Source organism: Vigna radiata, chromosome 10 (assembly GCF_000741045.1).
Source record: "Vigna radiata var. radiata cultivar VC1973A chromosome 10, Vradiata_ver6, whole genome shotgun sequence".
Classification (NCBI taxonomy): domain Eukaryota; kingdom Viridiplantae; phylum Streptophyta; class Magnoliopsida; order Fabales; family Fabaceae; genus Vigna; species Vigna radiata.
The window spans coordinates 13,428,149-13,445,406 of record NC_028360.1 but is presented as its reverse complement, the minus strand read 5'-3'; the positions used below and the strand labels follow the sequence as shown (position 1 = coordinate 13,445,406).

The following is a 17,258-nucleotide window of genomic DNA, read 5'->3' as shown; positions in this document are numbered from 1 at the left end:
ATAATCCAAAAAGGAGTAAGACTAAAAGCCTCCCCTTGTCTCTCTTCCTCTCCCTGCAACCAAATACAGAACAGAATATACATTCATGCTCTTCCCTCTTCTTCTTCTTCTTCTTCTCCAAAACCATTCTAATTAAATAAACCAAAACACACTATAAAATTATATTCTTTTCTTCTTCTTCCCCCTCGCACTAATTTATCAAAACCCTAACACAAGATGGTGAAGGTGCGAATGAACACCGCCGATGTAGCCGCCGAGGTCAAATGCCTCCGGCGCTTCATTGGAATGCGGTGCTCCAACGTCTACGATCTTTCTCCCAAGGTAGCACCTCCCTTTTTATTTTTCGTTCTTTCACTTTCCTCAATTCGATTTGATTCCATTTTCCTTCTCTGCAGACCTACGTGTTTAAGCTGATGAACAGCAGTGGAGTTTCGGAATCTGGGGAGAGCGAGAAGGTTCTACTGCTCATGGAGAGTGGCGTGAGATTGCATTCTACTATCTACATGCGTGACAAGAGCAACACACCTTCTGGTTTCACTCTCAAATTGAGGAAGCATATTCGTACGAGGAGGCTCGAGGATGTGCGCCAACTTGGGTACGATCGGGTATAGTGTCCTCTTTCCATATACCATCCACCAACTTTTGTTTATTTCGCAAACCAAAAAAAGTGTATAATTTTGTTTCTATGAAAACTGTGGCAGATTATTCTTTTCCAATTTGGACTTGGGGAGAATGCGAACTATGTTATATTGGAGTTGTATGCTCAAGGGAATATCCTCCTCACGGATTCTAGTTTTACGGTCATGACTCTGCTGCGGTCTCACAGGTTCTTACTAATTTCTATTCTGTCCTCTACTTCCCATTTCTGTCTAGGAGTCTTTTAGAACAGATTCTTCATGTTTATTTATATATAAGAAGAAAATAAAAATAAAAACAAGAATGACATAAGTTTCTCTTTTAATTTATGTATTTGTAGAAGTTCTTTCATATTGACTTCGCCGCAAGCTTGGGGAAACTTATTTCACTTTTCCTTCATTTTCTTTTCTTTTCTTTTAAAGTGTTTCTAGACAAGTTTACCTAAACAGACCATAAACTACTGTGCTATAAAATATTAAGGATGGACTGTTTGAATCCGCGTAACCTATGTTTTCACCAGCTCACAATCATTGGATCTTCTGTTGATAGTGAAGTGTACATTTTGTAGGATCATGAGATTGTCCCGTTGATTGTGTATGTATTGCATTTTTAGATTTGAATCTTTTATTCATGCCTAGTCGAGCTAATTGCCATGGTGTGTTATGCTGCCAGACCTTGCTTTTTAATCGGGACCAATTAATTAACATTGTTTTACTTCACTTTCAGAATCCATTAGCTTGCACTTTTTTTATTTATGTTCTTTGGGGCATGGGTTGTTGCTTATTTAATTTACCTATAATTGGGATTTTGAAAATTTCTGTGATTAACAGAGTGGTTGCAATTTGTCATTAACAGGGACGATGATAAAGGGCTTGCAATTATGTCACGTCATCGTTATCCTGTTGAAAGTTGTAGAGTTTTTGAGCGGACTACTATTGAAAAGTTGTGGGCATCTCTGGTGTCTTCCAAGGAAGATGATAGTGATGAGACTGTTAAGGTCAATGGAAATGGAAATAATGCTTCTAGTGTAGCAAAAGAGAAGCAGGGAACCCAAAAAGGTGGTAAGATATCAACACTGAAAGTTGTCCTTGGGGAGGCACTTGGTTATGGACCTGCACTTTCTGAACATATAATATTAGATGCTGGCCTAATTCCAAGTACAAAAGTTCCCAAAGATAAAACGTGGGATAATGCTACTATTCAGGCTTTGGTCCAAGCTGTTGTGAAGTTTGAAGATTGGATGCAGGATGTTATTTCAGGTGAAGTAGTCCCTGAAGGATACATTGTGATGCAGAACAAAAATTTGGGGAACAATTCTTCAATATCTCAGCCTGGAAGTGTTAGCCAGGTTATGTTCTATTTCTCTGTAATTTTAGCAGCACTACAAACATAAAGGAGAAAATAGTAAAATACTTCTTACTCAGATGTTTGTGGAATTTAGTGTTAACATATTTGTGTCTTTTGACACAGATGTATGATGAGTTCTGCCCCATCTTACTCAACCAGTTTAAGTCAAGGGATTATACAAAATTTGAGACATTTGATGCAGCCTTAGATGAGTTCTACAGCAAAATTGAGAGTCAAAGAGCTGAACAGCAGCAGAAAGCCAAAGAAAACACAGCTGCTCAGAAACTTAATAAGATTCGCCAGGATCAGGTTGGTAGCGTTGCCCAAACTGGCAACACACTTCTTTGAAAGTCATCTGAGCCATGTGGCACACAATCTTTGTTAGGACTTGGAGGGTATATGAAAGGAGACGGGTAAGACAGACTAACAGTTAAACTAACTGCCTAACAGTTAGTTGAGAGCGGGTTAAAGGTCTATATAAGGACCTTTCGTGTGTTCAGGAGGGTGTGGTTGATTTCTGTGATTGTTGTTTGACTGGTCTTTGAACCTGGTGAAGGAGGTTAAGCTCCTCTGTACATTGCATTCTTGATTCTTGTGTGAATAAAATTCCATTCTTTTCTTCCCATTCTATTCTGTGTTTTTGTTAGTGAGTGTTTGGCACGAGGTGGGTTAAGATTCATCATCTGAATCTCTAACAATCTTGTTAATTGAATATCTCACTTTTGGATCATATAAAGGTTGCATTTCTTAGTTTCCATTGTTCTTGTTTGAGTTAGATCCTCAATGCATAGTGGTTGGTTGTGTCTTTATCACTGTTTTAAATTATTTTAATTCCTTTTTTTCATTTTTGTTCTTCTGTTTTTTACGCATTTGTACTAATATTGATTTGAATACAACAATAAATAATTTGTTTTGTTTATTATGTTTCTAATGACTTGTGCTCATTTTTAAAACATATTCTCTTGTAATTTCAATTTTTGTATGTTTACTTTAATTATATATTATGTTATAGCAATGTGATCTCCTATAGTTTTTAATATTTACCAGACTGTGTTCGTGGTGGTTTCAATTTTTCGTTTGTACATGTGGTTCCATTTTTCAAAATATATATATTTGGGCTGTGCTACTTGAAATTATAATTTTCTTGCTACAAAGGTCAGAAAAATAAAGGGGGCCTATTTGGTTTCCAAAATTGTTATCTGTTTTCTTCTTTTATTTTCATTAATAACATGATAGGACATGAAGACAAAACATGGTTTTTTGAACCAAATAAGCTCTAAATTCCATTTTTTTACTTCAGATTCATCAAAGGGGTGAATTTTAACATGTGTATCTTTTAATTGCTGGTTCCATCTATAAATTAAAACAATTATTTATAGTTGCAAGTGGTAATACTGGACACAGTTATAACTTCAAATAAATATTTAGGGCATCTGATACTTAGCATAATATATCTCATTTTTTCTTTGTAGGAAAATCGAGTACATGCTTTGAGGAAAGAAGCTGATCAATGCGTTAAGATGGCAGAATTGATAGAATATAACTTGGAAGATGTGGATGCTGCTATATTAGCTGTTCGAGTAGCTCTAGCAAAAGGTATGAACTGGGATGACCTTGCTCGGATGGTAAAGGAAGAAAAGAAAGCTGGAAATCCAGTAGCTGGCCTCATCGACAAGCTCCATCTTGAGAGGAACTGCATGACTTTATTTTTAAGCAACAATCTTGATGAGATGGATGATGATGAGAAGACACTCCCTGTGGATAAGGTTTTTATTTTTTTTTTATCATGCAAAACAATGAAGTCATTCAGAGAAAAGTACGTAGAGAAGGGAGGATAATGATCCTCCTCAAAAAAGGGTGAATAGTAAACAATAAAGTGGTAAAAGAAAACATAGCAAAGCTATCCGATGCATCATTTAAATCTTTAAAAAAGAGTTATGCTCCAACCACTTAAACATGCCATTGATGTTTACCTTATATTCTTCTCCTATAGCCTAGTCTTATGTCTATAAGTCGGCATTATCACTTTTTCATCAACCTTTTTCATCTTAAATTATCACTATCCTCACCGATTTTCTTCATTGTTTTTGAAATGCAGATTTTTATTGTTTTTTTCTCCTGAATGTTTGACATTACTGACTATAGTACCTTGATATTCCAGGTTGAAGTTGATTTAGCTCTTTCAGCACATGCCAATGCTCGGAGGTGGTATGAACAGAAGAAAAAGCAGGAGAGCAAACAGGAAAAAACTGTAACTGCCCATGAAAAGGCTTTTAAAGCTGCAGAAAGAAAGACTCGCCTACAGCTTAATCAGGTGGTTAAAATTTTTATTGGTGAATCTTTAATCTATAATGAAAATTAATGTGCAGATATTAGATTGCTATCTATAAGAATCCAATTGCAAGGTATGGAACTTGCTTACTGCATCGAAGTATGGGATTCTGATGTGGGTTTATAAGGCCTTGGGCACCCTGACTAAAGCAGCTAGCTTTTGTAGTTTGGTTCTCCCAGGATTGTTAACAAATGGTGTTAGGGTTGGTTGCATGTCTCAAAGGGCTGACCATAAATGCTGAGTGAAGCATCTTAGAGTGTGTGCTGCTGTGATGTTGGCTCTTAGGAACAATGCTGTGACTTTAATGTTGTGGGGTCTAAGTGATTTTTTCTATCCCGCTCCCTTTATAAGCATCTTTTATGGTAGGGTTTCCTAAGTGTTTGGGTGCTTATTAATCATTTTTTTTTTTCAAAATCAGATCACCAATCTGACTGGGAACTGAACCCCTATTCAGTTCATTTGAGGCTTAAAAAACTAAAGATGTAGTATGTAATTACTGGAAGAATTAAGCAGTGTGATTATTTTGCAGAGTTTGTCTCATTCCAACTTCAAGTTTATTGGGTCATTATGATCATATTATACATATGCATTATAAGTTTGTTACTTAATTGGGTTTCCATTTGTGGTAGGACATACAAGTCAACTTGTGCCTATTATTTTTTTATCCTGTATATTTTTCTGGATCTTCCCTAGGAAAATTTATTATAATCTGCTTCGATATTTTCTCTGCTCTCATTAAAGTGTTCTATTTTTTCAAAAGAAGCTTCTGAATTTTCTTATATAGGAGATGATAGTCTTTTGGGCCTCTTTAGATATTTGGCCGAAGGTTTTTTTCAAGGGGGTGTGGTTTCCTTCTTTGATCATCTTTTGTCATCTTTGGTGTCTTCTCTCCAAATTAGAAGTTTATCAATGGTCTTTATATTCCCTATCGATTCTCTCTAAAATGGAAATTAACAATAGGCTTTTTTCTCCAATTTTGTATCCGTAATACGTTCATATGCAACCCTAGTCTGATTTCTTTTGCTTTCCTGATACCTTTACTTAACTAAATTAATCATATGTTTCCTATCAAATTTATTTCCAGGAAAAAACTGTTGCCTCAATTTCACATATGCGCAAAGTCCACTGGTTTGAGAAATTTAATTGGTTCATTACCAGTGAGAACTATTTGGTTATCAGTGGACGTGATGCACAGCAAAATGAGCTGATAGTAAAGCGGTATATGTCAAAAGGAGACCTGTGAGTATTTCTTGTTATATTACAGATAAAATTCTACCTCCTTGATGCTAATGCTTAACTGTTAATGAAAAAATGTTGAGTAATGTTGAAAATAATATTAGCACGGTTCATATTCTATTTTCTTTTGAATGATAAACACTTAACTGTTGACACGTCTCGATATTATTTGAAGAGTATGTTAAATTGTATGTCGTTTGAAAAAGAAAACTATATTTAACCAAAACTTCCTATATACTTACTTGATTAAGGACATTTGAGTATTTAAAAAAGGTCCGAGATCACTGAATATTGCAAACAATGAAGAAAATCACAGGAACTTCCTTTTGTTAGAGTTGGAATACCGAATACCTTTGAAAATTAGATATTTGCTAGTTTGAAATTTATTGCTACACTGTGAAGTACCTGGGACGTGAGGTGGGGGAGTTGGGCATTATGGGACTCAATTTATCCTCAACTAGCAGGTGGTTATGGTGGTTTCCCCCAGTTCCAACATAGCTAATGCTACGATTCAATTGCAAATTGTGGGACTTGAATCCACATTGAAAGTATGGGTTTGTACTGTGTGGGATCATCGGATGTGAGTGCCATGGCATTGCAAATTAAGGTTCTTGGAAATTGTTCTCATGAGTGCATTGGTTTTCTTTGTTTGGTAACTGACATCTGAGGTTGGTTTATATCCAAAAGATTTGTGGTTGAAGAGATAATCCTCTTTTTGTATTCTCTTCATCTTAATCATCTTTCTTTGTTACATCGTCAAGCTATTAGCAACTTGTATTCCTTCCAAAATCATTTATTGTCTTGCATTTTCTTTGTTGATCTTGAAACCTCGATGATAGAAAAAAAAAAAAAACTATGGACTTCGATGCACTTTCATAGTTATTTGGTTTTACCCATTTATCTTCAACTTATTCTTCTTTTCTCATTGCATCATCAACTTGTATTCTTTTGAAAAGCATTCCTTGTCTTGTAGTTTTCATTTTTCCCCCTTAGAGCCTCAGATAGAAAAAACTATGGACTTTGATGCACTTTCTCATTTAATTGGTTCTACTCTTATCTCTTCATCAATTTGGAGATTTGGTCTTAAGACTTCTCAGAAGACTGGAATCTTAAATTTTATTTTCAATTCAAATTAATTTTACCATTCCATTTCTAATAAAGCACCTGGAACATCTGTAAATGTTCGTTAGAAATAAAAGTTCACTTTAAAATTTTAAACATTTTTCTGTTTTGAAGTATATGATCTCTGATTCTCTAATTTCATTGATTTGTTCATATAATAGGTATGTACATGCTGATCTGCATGGAGCTTCTAGTACTGTTATCAAGAATCACAAGCCTGTTCAGCCAGTTCCACCACTGACCCTAAACCAAGCAGGATGTTTCACAGTATATGCTTAACACCTGCCTATACTTTGTTATTTAAATTTAGTTTTTTGGTTGTGAAATAAACCAAACCTTAACTTTACCACTTCCACATCATTTTGGAATGTAGGTCTGCCATAGCCAGGCATGGGATTCAAAAATTGTTACCAGTGCCTGGTGGGTTTTTCCTCATCAGGTTAGTAAAACAGCTCCTACAGGTGAATATCTGACAGTAGGGAGTTTCATGATCCGGGGAAAGAAAAATTTTCTTCCACCACACCCTCTTATCATGGGTTTTGGCCTACTGTTTCGCTTGGATGAGAGTTCATTAGGATCACATTTAAATGAACGAAGAGTGAGAGGAGAGGAGGAAGCAACAGATGATTATGAAAATGCTAATCTCGAAGACAAATCTGATTCAGAATCTGAGAAGGATGTCGCCGATATAAAATCTGTCACCGACTCAGAAATGAATGGTAAATTGTCTGCAGATTCACACAAACCCCTATCAGAAGACTTTTCCAAAGATTCATCTCAAACTGATTTGGCTACTATCAGTTCCAAAAAGGAAATTTCACGTGATTTTCCTGTGAAAGAGACAAGTACATCAAATATGGTTGACAGGGAGATATTATCAGATACTAGCAGAGATGGCTTAGTTGCTGTTCCCCCTCAACTTGAGGAACTTATTGACCAAGCTCTGGAACTTGGATCTGTTGCTAAACCAAGTAAGCTTTATGGAACTGAGAACTATCAAATTGATTTAGGCAGTGACAAACATTTGGAACAAAGCAAAGCAGCAGTTAGGGATAAACCTTACATATCAAAAGCTGAGAGACGAAAGCTTAAAAAAGAACAGAAACTTGAAGATACAGATTCAAATGTTGAACATGGTAAGGATGAACCGAAACTGAAAGATATTTCTGCAAATCTACCTGCAAAGGAAGATCAAAATGTGAAAAAAGGTGGTGGTCAAAAAATAAGCCGTGGGCAGAAGGGAAAATTGAAAAAGATAAAGGAGAAGTATGCTGACCAGGATGAGGAAGAACGGAACATCCGAATGGCGTTGTTGGCTGTGAGTTCAGTAGCTTACATGTCCATTCGTTTCCATCCACAGAATAATTTATATTTTAGCCTTATGCATCCACCTGCTTTATATTTGCTAAGATGAGTCCAAAAGATGTTAAATTTAATTAATGCTGTAATTCCTAAAACATCTTTTGAATAAATCAGTGTAGAGGAACATGAGATCACATAATGGAAAATTTAAAGAACATATTACTGTCTCCCATGTAATTCTTGCACATTTCCTCTGATTTCCCTGGCTCCACCTATAACTGTCAACCTGTTTTTCTGGTATTTGTAGTCTTCTGGAAAATCAATCAAGAAGGAAGAGAAATCATCTGAAAATGATGCATTAGACAAAGGGAAAAAATCTGGCAACGGTAAGCCTTCTAGATAGTTTCATAACCAGTGTTACTTAGATTGAGCTAACCAACAAGCTTGGTCCCAGCTCGATTACAATTGCACTGCCTTAAAATTTGGCATTTAATTATGTGAATCAATTTGTTTGTTTTGAGTTTGGCTAAAATAGATAATATAACCATTCTGATTTAGCTCAAATAATATAGATTTGTGAGCCAATTTGAGTTGAGCTGGACCAAGCATTTCATTAATAGATTCATGAACATGCATATTGTATTTTTTATGAAATTTTTTATGGTAATATATTTACTTTGTATAATGTTTTTATTTTTTTTCATTGTCTTGATAGACTTGTTTTATGAACTAAACAAGTCGAGTGTGTCACAAGTCAAACTTCCTGGAAATTCTTTACCAAGTTCCACTATTTGGTTCATGTACAGTCTTTGGGCCTCTTTGAAGGATTGAATAGTGACCCTGCTTGGTCCACTGCCCAGTGGTGGTGTACTTGTTTTTGTAATTCATTGTGTCACTACCTTGTATCTGTTACCTAATTATGAGATCTAAATTTCGCTGTAAATTAGACACGTTTATATAGCAGTTATCGCAGTGTTTAATTTGTTTTATTGTGTATTGTTTGTAATATGATATTGCAGCAGGTCCTGTTGAAGCCCCAAAAATATGTTACAAGTGTAAAAAGCCAGGTCACTTGTCTCGGGATTGTAAGGAACAGTCAGATGATCCGGTGCATAGGAATGCAATTGGTGAAGCTGAAGAAAATCCCAAAATGACTGATATTGAAACTTCCCAAGCAGACAGGGTGACAATGGAAGAAGATGATATTCATGAAATAGGAGAAGAAGAAAAAGAAAAACTAAATGACGTGGATTACTTGACTGGGAATCCACTTCCTAATGACATTCTCTTGTATGCTGTTCCTGTTTGTGGTCCTTACAGTGCACTTCAGTCTTACAAATATCGGGTGAAGATAATTCCTGGACCAGCGAAGAAAGGGAAAGGTTATTATTATTATTATTATTATTTAATTTACTGCATTTCTTTTTTGCTATCTTGTATTTTGGACTAGTAGTACCTTGTAGAAGTAAGTCTTAGAAAACTACTTCTTAGTTCGAATATTTGTTCTTTCATAATTGGCGACTAGTATCTTCATATGGTTCTGTAACTTGCATTTGCTGCATGTTGTATTATTTATTTCCCGGAGTCTATGATATACTCTCTCTCCTCCCCTGGCCATGGCAATCATTGTTTTAGAGTAGTCGATATTTGTTTCAAGACGTGGCCATAACTATTTTTCTTTTTTCCGTTTTTTGTACAGCTGCAAAAACTGCAATGAACTTGTTCAGCCACATGTCAGAAGCAACAACCCGAGAGAAGGAGTTGATGAAGGCCTGTACAGATCCTGAGCTAGTTGCTGCAATTATTGGTAATGTGAAAATATCAGCAGCCGGCCTAACTCAATTGAAGCAAAAGCAAAAGAAAAGCAAAAAGAGCAGCAAACAAGCTTGAAGATAACTCTACTTCCGCACTTCTGTAGTATTTACTCAGCTCAAGTTTTGTTTCTGTTTCTGTTTCTTTTCTTTACCTTGAGTTTTAGAAATTTGTATATTGTAAATCCTTCCTAAGTTCCAACCTTACGGAAGTTTTCTTCCCTCAGTTTTATATCCTGTTTGGTTTTCTGCCCTACCGTCTCTGGATTTTATTCAGAAGATAGTCTCTTATATTGTAAATATGAGTTTTCATCATCGAACGACAATGCTTTTATTTAACAATCTTTTAAATGAGTCATCTTTAGAAACTATTCTTAAATGAAAAAACATTTTTTTTATTTATTTTTATTCTTATTAAACTGTAAGTCTGATTGTATTGTAATCTGTATATAAATTAGTTAATTTTTTTTCTTTCAAATGTAATTTTAATTTCAATTAAGTTTGATTCGTTAACTATGTCAAATTAGTCTTTTATTTTCATCTGAATACTTGAAATATTTTAGTTGTTTAATTTTAATTTTTTTTTTATGTTGAACATAATTGTTTAAAAATTTAAATAATGAAAATAACTTGGAATGTACACTCCGCATGTAATGGCGGTCTATGTAGTAAATTAAATCTCATTTTCAAAATTGAGGAAATTCGACCTCTTTAAATTTTGTGTCTATGTATTTGTGTTAGATTATTATATTTATTTATTAAAATTACAGAAAAGGATATGTTATCAATAACATGCGATAACAACAAAATTTGAATACTGTTATTGAAACTAAAATCTAATAATTAAATTAAGTTATAAATAAAAATATTTTAAAATATGAAAAAACTTGAAACAATAAAAAAGATGTGACATTTTTTTGGAAAGTTTACTCAAATCCATTAAAATATAATTAGTATGATTTAAAAAATATATAAACTTGTCTCTTGAATCCTTTCTGTACACCTCCTCTTAAATATTTATATAAAATGATTAACCATAACAGGAGTAATCAAACAAGAAAATTTATATATGTTCTAAGATTTATTTAAACTGTGTTATTTGTTTACTATTATAATTTTAATGAATCGATGTCGGCTTCTAGTTTTTAGAATACAATTTTTAAATATTTAAAAATAAAAGAACCTTAATTATAGTTGTGTATAACATATTAGAGTATTTCCAACAGAGTCCTTAACCAGTTGTTTTACAAACAAACAAACAAAAAAATAGTTGTCTTATAAAAAATTGTAGTAAAACGTGACAACAAGAATTTATACAGGAAATTATATTTAACAAGAAAAATAAGAATAAAAAAATTAAAAAAAATAATAATTAAATTATTTTTAAGCTGTCAAAAAGTAAAATGTAAATACGAAATTATAAAAGTGAGTTCTTACTAAGCAAAACTTGTATAAAGTACTTAAAAATTATGTGTTGCTTATAAGAAACCACACAAGAGATACTCTTGGTTTGTAGCAGTTGGTAATAATGAAGTTATCAGAGACAAATATGTAAATCTTGTTTTTGTACTGGTTTCACTATTTTCAATCTAATCAAAGATAACAGCGACAATAGCTCGAAATAATTTAGAGAGAAAATGAAGAGTTCTACAACAGCCTATTCTACAAAAATGAGTTGCTACAAAACCGTTCTTTACATTAGGTTCGTTTTTCTACAACAATATTCAGACCAAGGTATAAAAAAGAGAACAATATTCAGACCAAGGTATAAAAAAGAGAAAAACAAAAGGCTCTCAGTTCAGAATCATGACTCTTCAGCCAGGGGTACCTCACTCAGATTCACTCCCTCTGGAGGCAAGTCTGAAGAAAGTGGTCCTAAGATTCCCTCACCGCTGAGACTTAATCCACCCTGTAAACAAAAAGGATAGGTATGAAAATAGGTTCACCTAATGAACAAATAGTGCATCTCTATGAAAGTATGCATGAATGCTATAACGTGATCAAAGAAATATATCCAACCCAAAGATGAAACTTGTAATAGTTGGAAGCAAGAATATATTCATATATCTTTATTCAGTAAAATGAGTCATTCAGGAGTCCAAACTCCAAAATATCAAAATCACTGGTATCCTAACCAGGATCATCAGAATTGAAATGCATATAACACTTTCGTATTTCATCCACTAAAAAGGACCACCAAAACACCATTTAAATAGTCATTTCAGAATCTATAATACTTATAGTCAGCAGAAGTATGTGACTTTACTTTTTTTAACAAAAGCGAAAATGCTAATTCGTCACTATACCTACTGCAATCTAACTAGGCTAGAACTCCGTTCAGTATCAATCATTGAGATGAGATTTTGAACAAATAAATACCTCTGGCTGGAACCTGAGCATATCAGCACGAGCCATAGCTTCTGCTTGTGCGATTCTCTGTCTGAATGTCTGAGCCATCTCCTCCGCCTGTAAAAAACAAATTTAGAATTATAAGGGTGCGTTTTTTTTTCAAATGTAATGAGAAGGTTTGATCAGATTTGTCACAGAAAGCAAGAGATAGAAAGAAGTTGTAACATAATCAAAGGAACCCAGTATTTTGGCTGTTCTACATATCAATCAAGAGGACAGAAGCAGGAAGTGAAAAACTTAAAATAAACTATGACAAGTGAAGCCACTTTGAGTGCTACAATCATAATTTATTTTATACGAGTAGCAGGCAAAAATCTTGATTTACTTCTTTTGAATTATACCTTCTCAAAGACAAGCTTTGGGTTGCGAATCATGTCACCAGGTGAGGGTTCCAACTTCTTTGTGGAAAGACTTACACGTCCTCTCTGCCGATCATGACTTAAGATCATCACCTAACCAAACAACAAATGAGATTTTATGTTCACAAAACAGCTGTGATTCCAAGCAAATACAGTGTAGCTTATCATAGGTTTACCTTCAGAATATCACCAGGTTGAAGAACAGTCGTAATGTCAGTTATACGGTCATGACTGATCTGACTGACATGAAGGAGGCCACTGATTCCACCAATGTCAACGAAGGCACCGTATGGCTTTATGCTTTGAACAGAGCCAATGACTACTGATCCAATTCCTAACTGTCCTTGGCTCTCAGCCACAGCTTTGCGGTGACTGAGGACAAGTCTAGACTGTTCCTCATCCACCTCCACAAACTTAAAAGAAATCTCCTGCTCAAGAAGCTCTTCTCCAGTTGATTTCTAAGGAGAAAAGAGGCAAAAGGGAAATTGCTTGAGTGTGCTGCTGAAATTGTAATTTTTTAAAATAAGACAGAAGAATGAACGTGACATGAAACTTTCTATTTACCCAAAATAATCTACATTAATTTATTGAAGGATAGAAGTACTGTTAGTAAAATTGCATCAAACAATTTCAATATTGATGTTAATGGAAGTTGGACATTTATAAGTTTAGTAGTGATCAATACTTGTTAAAGAACTATTCTATTATGGCTTTGTTATTCTCCATATCATTTAGGAATATAAATGAGTTGAGGTATTTGTGAAATATTGAAACTCCACCCATTAAATGTTTGATGAAGCACATAACAAGCAAAACAAACTCAAGCTTTTGACTTTAGACTTGGATAGGTCAAGCTTTGTACCTTGAAATAATTAGGTTTGACATTAAAGGCTCAAGAATACCTTGTACATGTGTATTAAATAAAATAATAATAAAATGTGATTGATCTAAAAAAAATTATGATTATATATAACTTCTATGTTCAAATACTCTCTTTCACGTCTTACTTCTATTTCATTTTGCAAAGAAAATGTCTATTAAATACAATACAGATAAAAGTAAGAAAATCATTAAGAATATATTTGATAAAGAAAAGTTATAAATGAGTTAAACAAGTCAAACTCAAGCTTTATACTTCCTAACAAGCCAAGCCAAAGTTTTAACTCTGAGCCAAGCTTGAGCACCCTACTTTTATGCAAGCGAAGTCTGAGTTTCAAGTGTTCAGTGCAGTTCAACTCATTTATACACCTATTGTTAATATGCTTTTGAGATTTACATCTTTTGAGATACCCACAATTAAGTTAACCATATTCGATTCTTGTTCCCACCAAAGCCCTTATTATACTTTCATTAATGCCAATATGTTGAGCTCTTGCTATAAGTTGAATCTAATTCATGCCAGTCCATGAATGTCAAAGAAGCTTACCGCTGATATCTGTGAAAATGGAACAAACCCCTTGAGGCCTTCCACTTGAGCCACCAAACCGCCTTTGTTTGCACTGACAACCTGCCAGCCATACAATATACATAAGTCAGAAGATAGAGGTGGATAGGGAAATGAAACAGTTAATGCAATCCACGATCAAATAAACAAATTCGCAAAGTTAACAGGATCAATTTTTCTTATGCTTTACTCTATAATATTTACTTGAAAGATTTCCACAAATCGATGTCACAACAAATAAGACTTGAAAAAAACATATAAGCCAAATCCTAACTGAATTAAGTTTCTCAGTTAGCAAAACCTACCTTACCCTTGACAACAGCATCTTCAGCCTGCAGTTGTCTACAGCGCTCCCATGCAAGGTCATATTGGATAGACCTCAAACTCAGGATCAATGTATCATCCGTTCCATTCTCACCAATGATCATAAATTCCTCCCTCAACCCAGGAACTATACCTGCTTCTTCAACTTTCTTAATTTTGCTAATGCAAGCCTCTTGCAGGGGCAAGTAGGCTGCGGACTTTGCAGTAATGTCAACATAAGCTCCACCTCCATCTGTGGCAAAAACAGTGCCCTTAACCTGAAAAACCATCAGCAACCATCACTAGTTCATTTCAAAAACCCCCCAAAACGCAAGGGTAAACTAAAATGTACTACACCCCATTAAGATAACTTCTTTGTAAACACTTATTAAAGAAAACATGTGAGGGAAAAAAATGTAAAATGTACTAGGCCCTATTAAGATAAACTTCCTTGTAAAGCACTAGTTAAAGAAGAAAATATGTAAGGAAAAAAAGAATTTGAGTTTCTCCGGTAAGGTAAAATCAGCTTACGCAGTTAACTTTTATATTGAATGTATAAAAACGTGTATCCAATCATCTCTTACGAAGAAGTTTATCCAGATAGGACTTAAGTATAATTCAGGCTACAATTACAAGCTTCTCCCAAGAATCCAAAATTCAGTCCTCAACCCTACTGGATATTTAGGGTATCTACCACTTGCGCTACATCAGCTGCATTTTCTACAATTTTTTATAAAATCAAGAATAACTATATAACCTAAATTGGTCACATCAGCTACATTTGTCCATAATTCTCTACAACACATGGACAGAGAGAAAACAGCGACTACAACCACAATTTAAAACCTCTCGCCCCTCTTTCATTTTCTTCACACGCAATCAATTATCAAAATGCCGCAAATAGTATAAAATAGGTAAACACAAAACACTCTCAACCACACACAACTTCAAAACCATTTTTGGACGGTAAAGGGAAAGGAACGTGCCTTAGTGCCAACTTCGGATTCGTAGTCATACTTGTCGAGAGCGTCGGTGAATTGCTGGAGAGTGAAAGAGACGCCTTCGGTGGGAGCAGTGCGGCACCTCTCGTACGCTTCTTCGAAAAGCTTTTTTAGTCTCGCTCTCTCTTTCTTCTGCGCGTTCTCTATAGCCACTGAACAGACCACAGGAGCCATACGACGCCGTTGCTGCTTCGGCGGCGGCCTCCATCCCCACCGCAACTGCGACGCGGTCATCGCCATCGGCATGGCAGCTTTGTATAGTGCAGTCTTGGTGTTTGATAGATAAGGCGTGAAAAGAAATTAAGTTATTGTTTCACTTTTTTTTATGACGCATCAACTTACAACTTCAAAGATCAAACTTATAACTTCTAAACAAATCTCTTTTCAAACATCTTTCTCTGTAGCCTCATAAGTTTCAATTTAATTAGGAGACCAGTAATAACAAAAAGTAATATGTTATTTTTTAATACAGTAATTAATACATGCCCGATAAATGTAGGAACTTTAAATTGATTCTCTATTTTAGTGTTTTATTCAGTCTTAAAAAATTTAAAATTTTTTAGTTAATAGAATTCCCTTTTTAATCAGTGGATGATAAGTACTATATTTTCTCTCCTCATTGTACTTAATTTTCACTATATTTAACTTTTTAATTTATAATTATATAATTTCATACATTTATAATTTTGTAATCTTTTTATCATAAAAACAGTTATTATTTTTTGTCTATAATTATAAATTATGGATTAAATATATTTTTAATTATTGAATTTTAATATAAATTTTTCTTTTATTTTAAAATTTTGATATATTTTAGTTCTTAATTTTTAAATATAAATTAACATAATTTTTTTAACTCAATTTCATTAAATATTTTTAATGTGTCCAAAATATATTTTAAATTGACATTGAAGTATGAATATATATTTAAACACTATATTAAAAAAATTAAGAAGTTAAAAATTAGAAACTACCATATATAAAAAATTTAAATAAATATAAATTTCAATTTATCATAACTTCAAAAGTTTAAAACATATTTAATCTTAAAATTATATAACTATAAAATTATAAAATCACATATAACAGGATAATAAAACCGTCAGGTCATATAACCAAATTACTTAATTATCAGAAAATTGTAACAACATGAAGTCGATTAAAAAATAAATAAATTTTCATTAATCTAATAAATCATAAAAATTTAATAGAAAGTCAGTTAAACTTTTTAAAACTTTTCAACTTAATTAAGCCTTACTGTTTATTTCAAAAACTTCACTGGTACTTTATTTCTCTTCTTTTCTTTTCAATATTTTGAGAGGCAAGTTGAAATGTCACCGAACATTATAGATTGTTATGTGAATAAAACGCCTCTTTCATTATACTTTTTGTTAAGCAGTGTTGTTTCATTGTGTCTTTTCAATTTTACTTTTAATTTGAGATGAAGACATCATAATTCAAATAAATTGAACTAACATGTTCCAGCCACAACAATTTATTTTAAGTTAAATGTCCATAACAAAATCATTTCCAATGAACATTGTTAACTGTTAAGATGAAAGATGATATTGTGCTGCATCCACCTATCAAATGCAAGCAAGATAAAATAAAATTTGGTACATCATGAATTTGGATGATCTAAAATCAAAAACCAAAACAATGGACTCAGTTCGTGAGGTCCATTTTTTTTTTCAAAAACTCAAATAAATCTTTTACTTTTTTTTTCGTTTTAATTAGGATCTCATTTTTACAAAATTGTTACAATTAAAACTCTGTTATTAAATTGGGTCAACATCTTTAGAGTGATATTCCATTAAATTGAACTAATGTCTTTACAGTGACATGTTGATGGTACAATTTTTAATTGAGGTAGGTTATTTCTTTTTAGTGATTCTCATGTGTATATTAACAATTTTTATTTAATAAGCAGAGGAAAAATTTAATTAAACTTAGGAT

At 33.5% G+C, this 17,258-nt stretch overlaps 2 protein-coding genes across 4 annotated transcripts; one reads left to right on the top strand and one right to left on the bottom strand.

Annotated features, from left to right (window-relative positions):
• Position 1: 1 nt before the first annotated feature.
• LOC106775871 (nuclear export mediator factor NEMF) lies at positions 2 to 10,157 on the top strand. 3 transcript variants are annotated; one of them, XM_014663101.2, is made up of 13 exons: positions 2 to 321; positions 396 to 605; positions 702 to 826; positions 1,492 to 1,984; positions 2,107 to 2,292; positions 3,456 to 3,749; positions 4,145 to 4,297; positions 5,400 to 5,554; positions 6,835 to 6,940; positions 7,047 to 7,991; positions 8,283 to 8,361; positions 8,998 to 9,357; positions 9,675 to 10,157. In XM_014663101.2, the coding sequence occupies exons 1-13, from the start codon at positions 217 to 219 to the stop codon at positions 9,863 to 9,865; spliced, it is 3,402 nt and encodes a 1,133-aa protein (XP_014518587.1). In that variant the 5' UTR covers positions 2 to 216; the 3' UTR covers positions 9,866 to 10,157. The 3 variants fall into 3 exon arrangements, with proteins under 3 accessions (XP_014518587.1, XP_014518585.1, XP_022642712.1); XM_014663099.2 differs by having other exon boundaries at positions 3 to 321; positions 8,995 to 9,357; XM_022786991.1 differs by lacking the exon at positions 2 to 321 and having other exon boundaries at positions 482 to 595; positions 8,995 to 9,357.
• A 1,224-nt stretch (positions 10,158 to 11,381) lies between these two features.
• Positions 11,382 to 15,652, bottom strand: LOC106774455 (30S ribosomal protein S1, chloroplastic). The gene is made up of 7 exons (XM_014661454.2): positions 15,288 to 15,652; positions 14,304 to 14,579; positions 13,981 to 14,061; positions 12,731 to 13,012; positions 12,537 to 12,647; positions 12,166 to 12,252; positions 11,382 to 11,695 (listed from the first exon to the last, which is right to left on the bottom strand). The coding sequence occupies exons 1-7, from the start codon at positions 15,546 to 15,548 to the stop codon at positions 11,591 to 11,593; spliced, it is 1,203 nt and encodes a 400-aa protein (XP_014516940.1). The 5' UTR covers positions 15,549 to 15,652; the 3' UTR covers positions 11,382 to 11,590.
• Between the last annotated feature and the right edge of the window lie 1,606 nt (positions 15,653 to 17,258).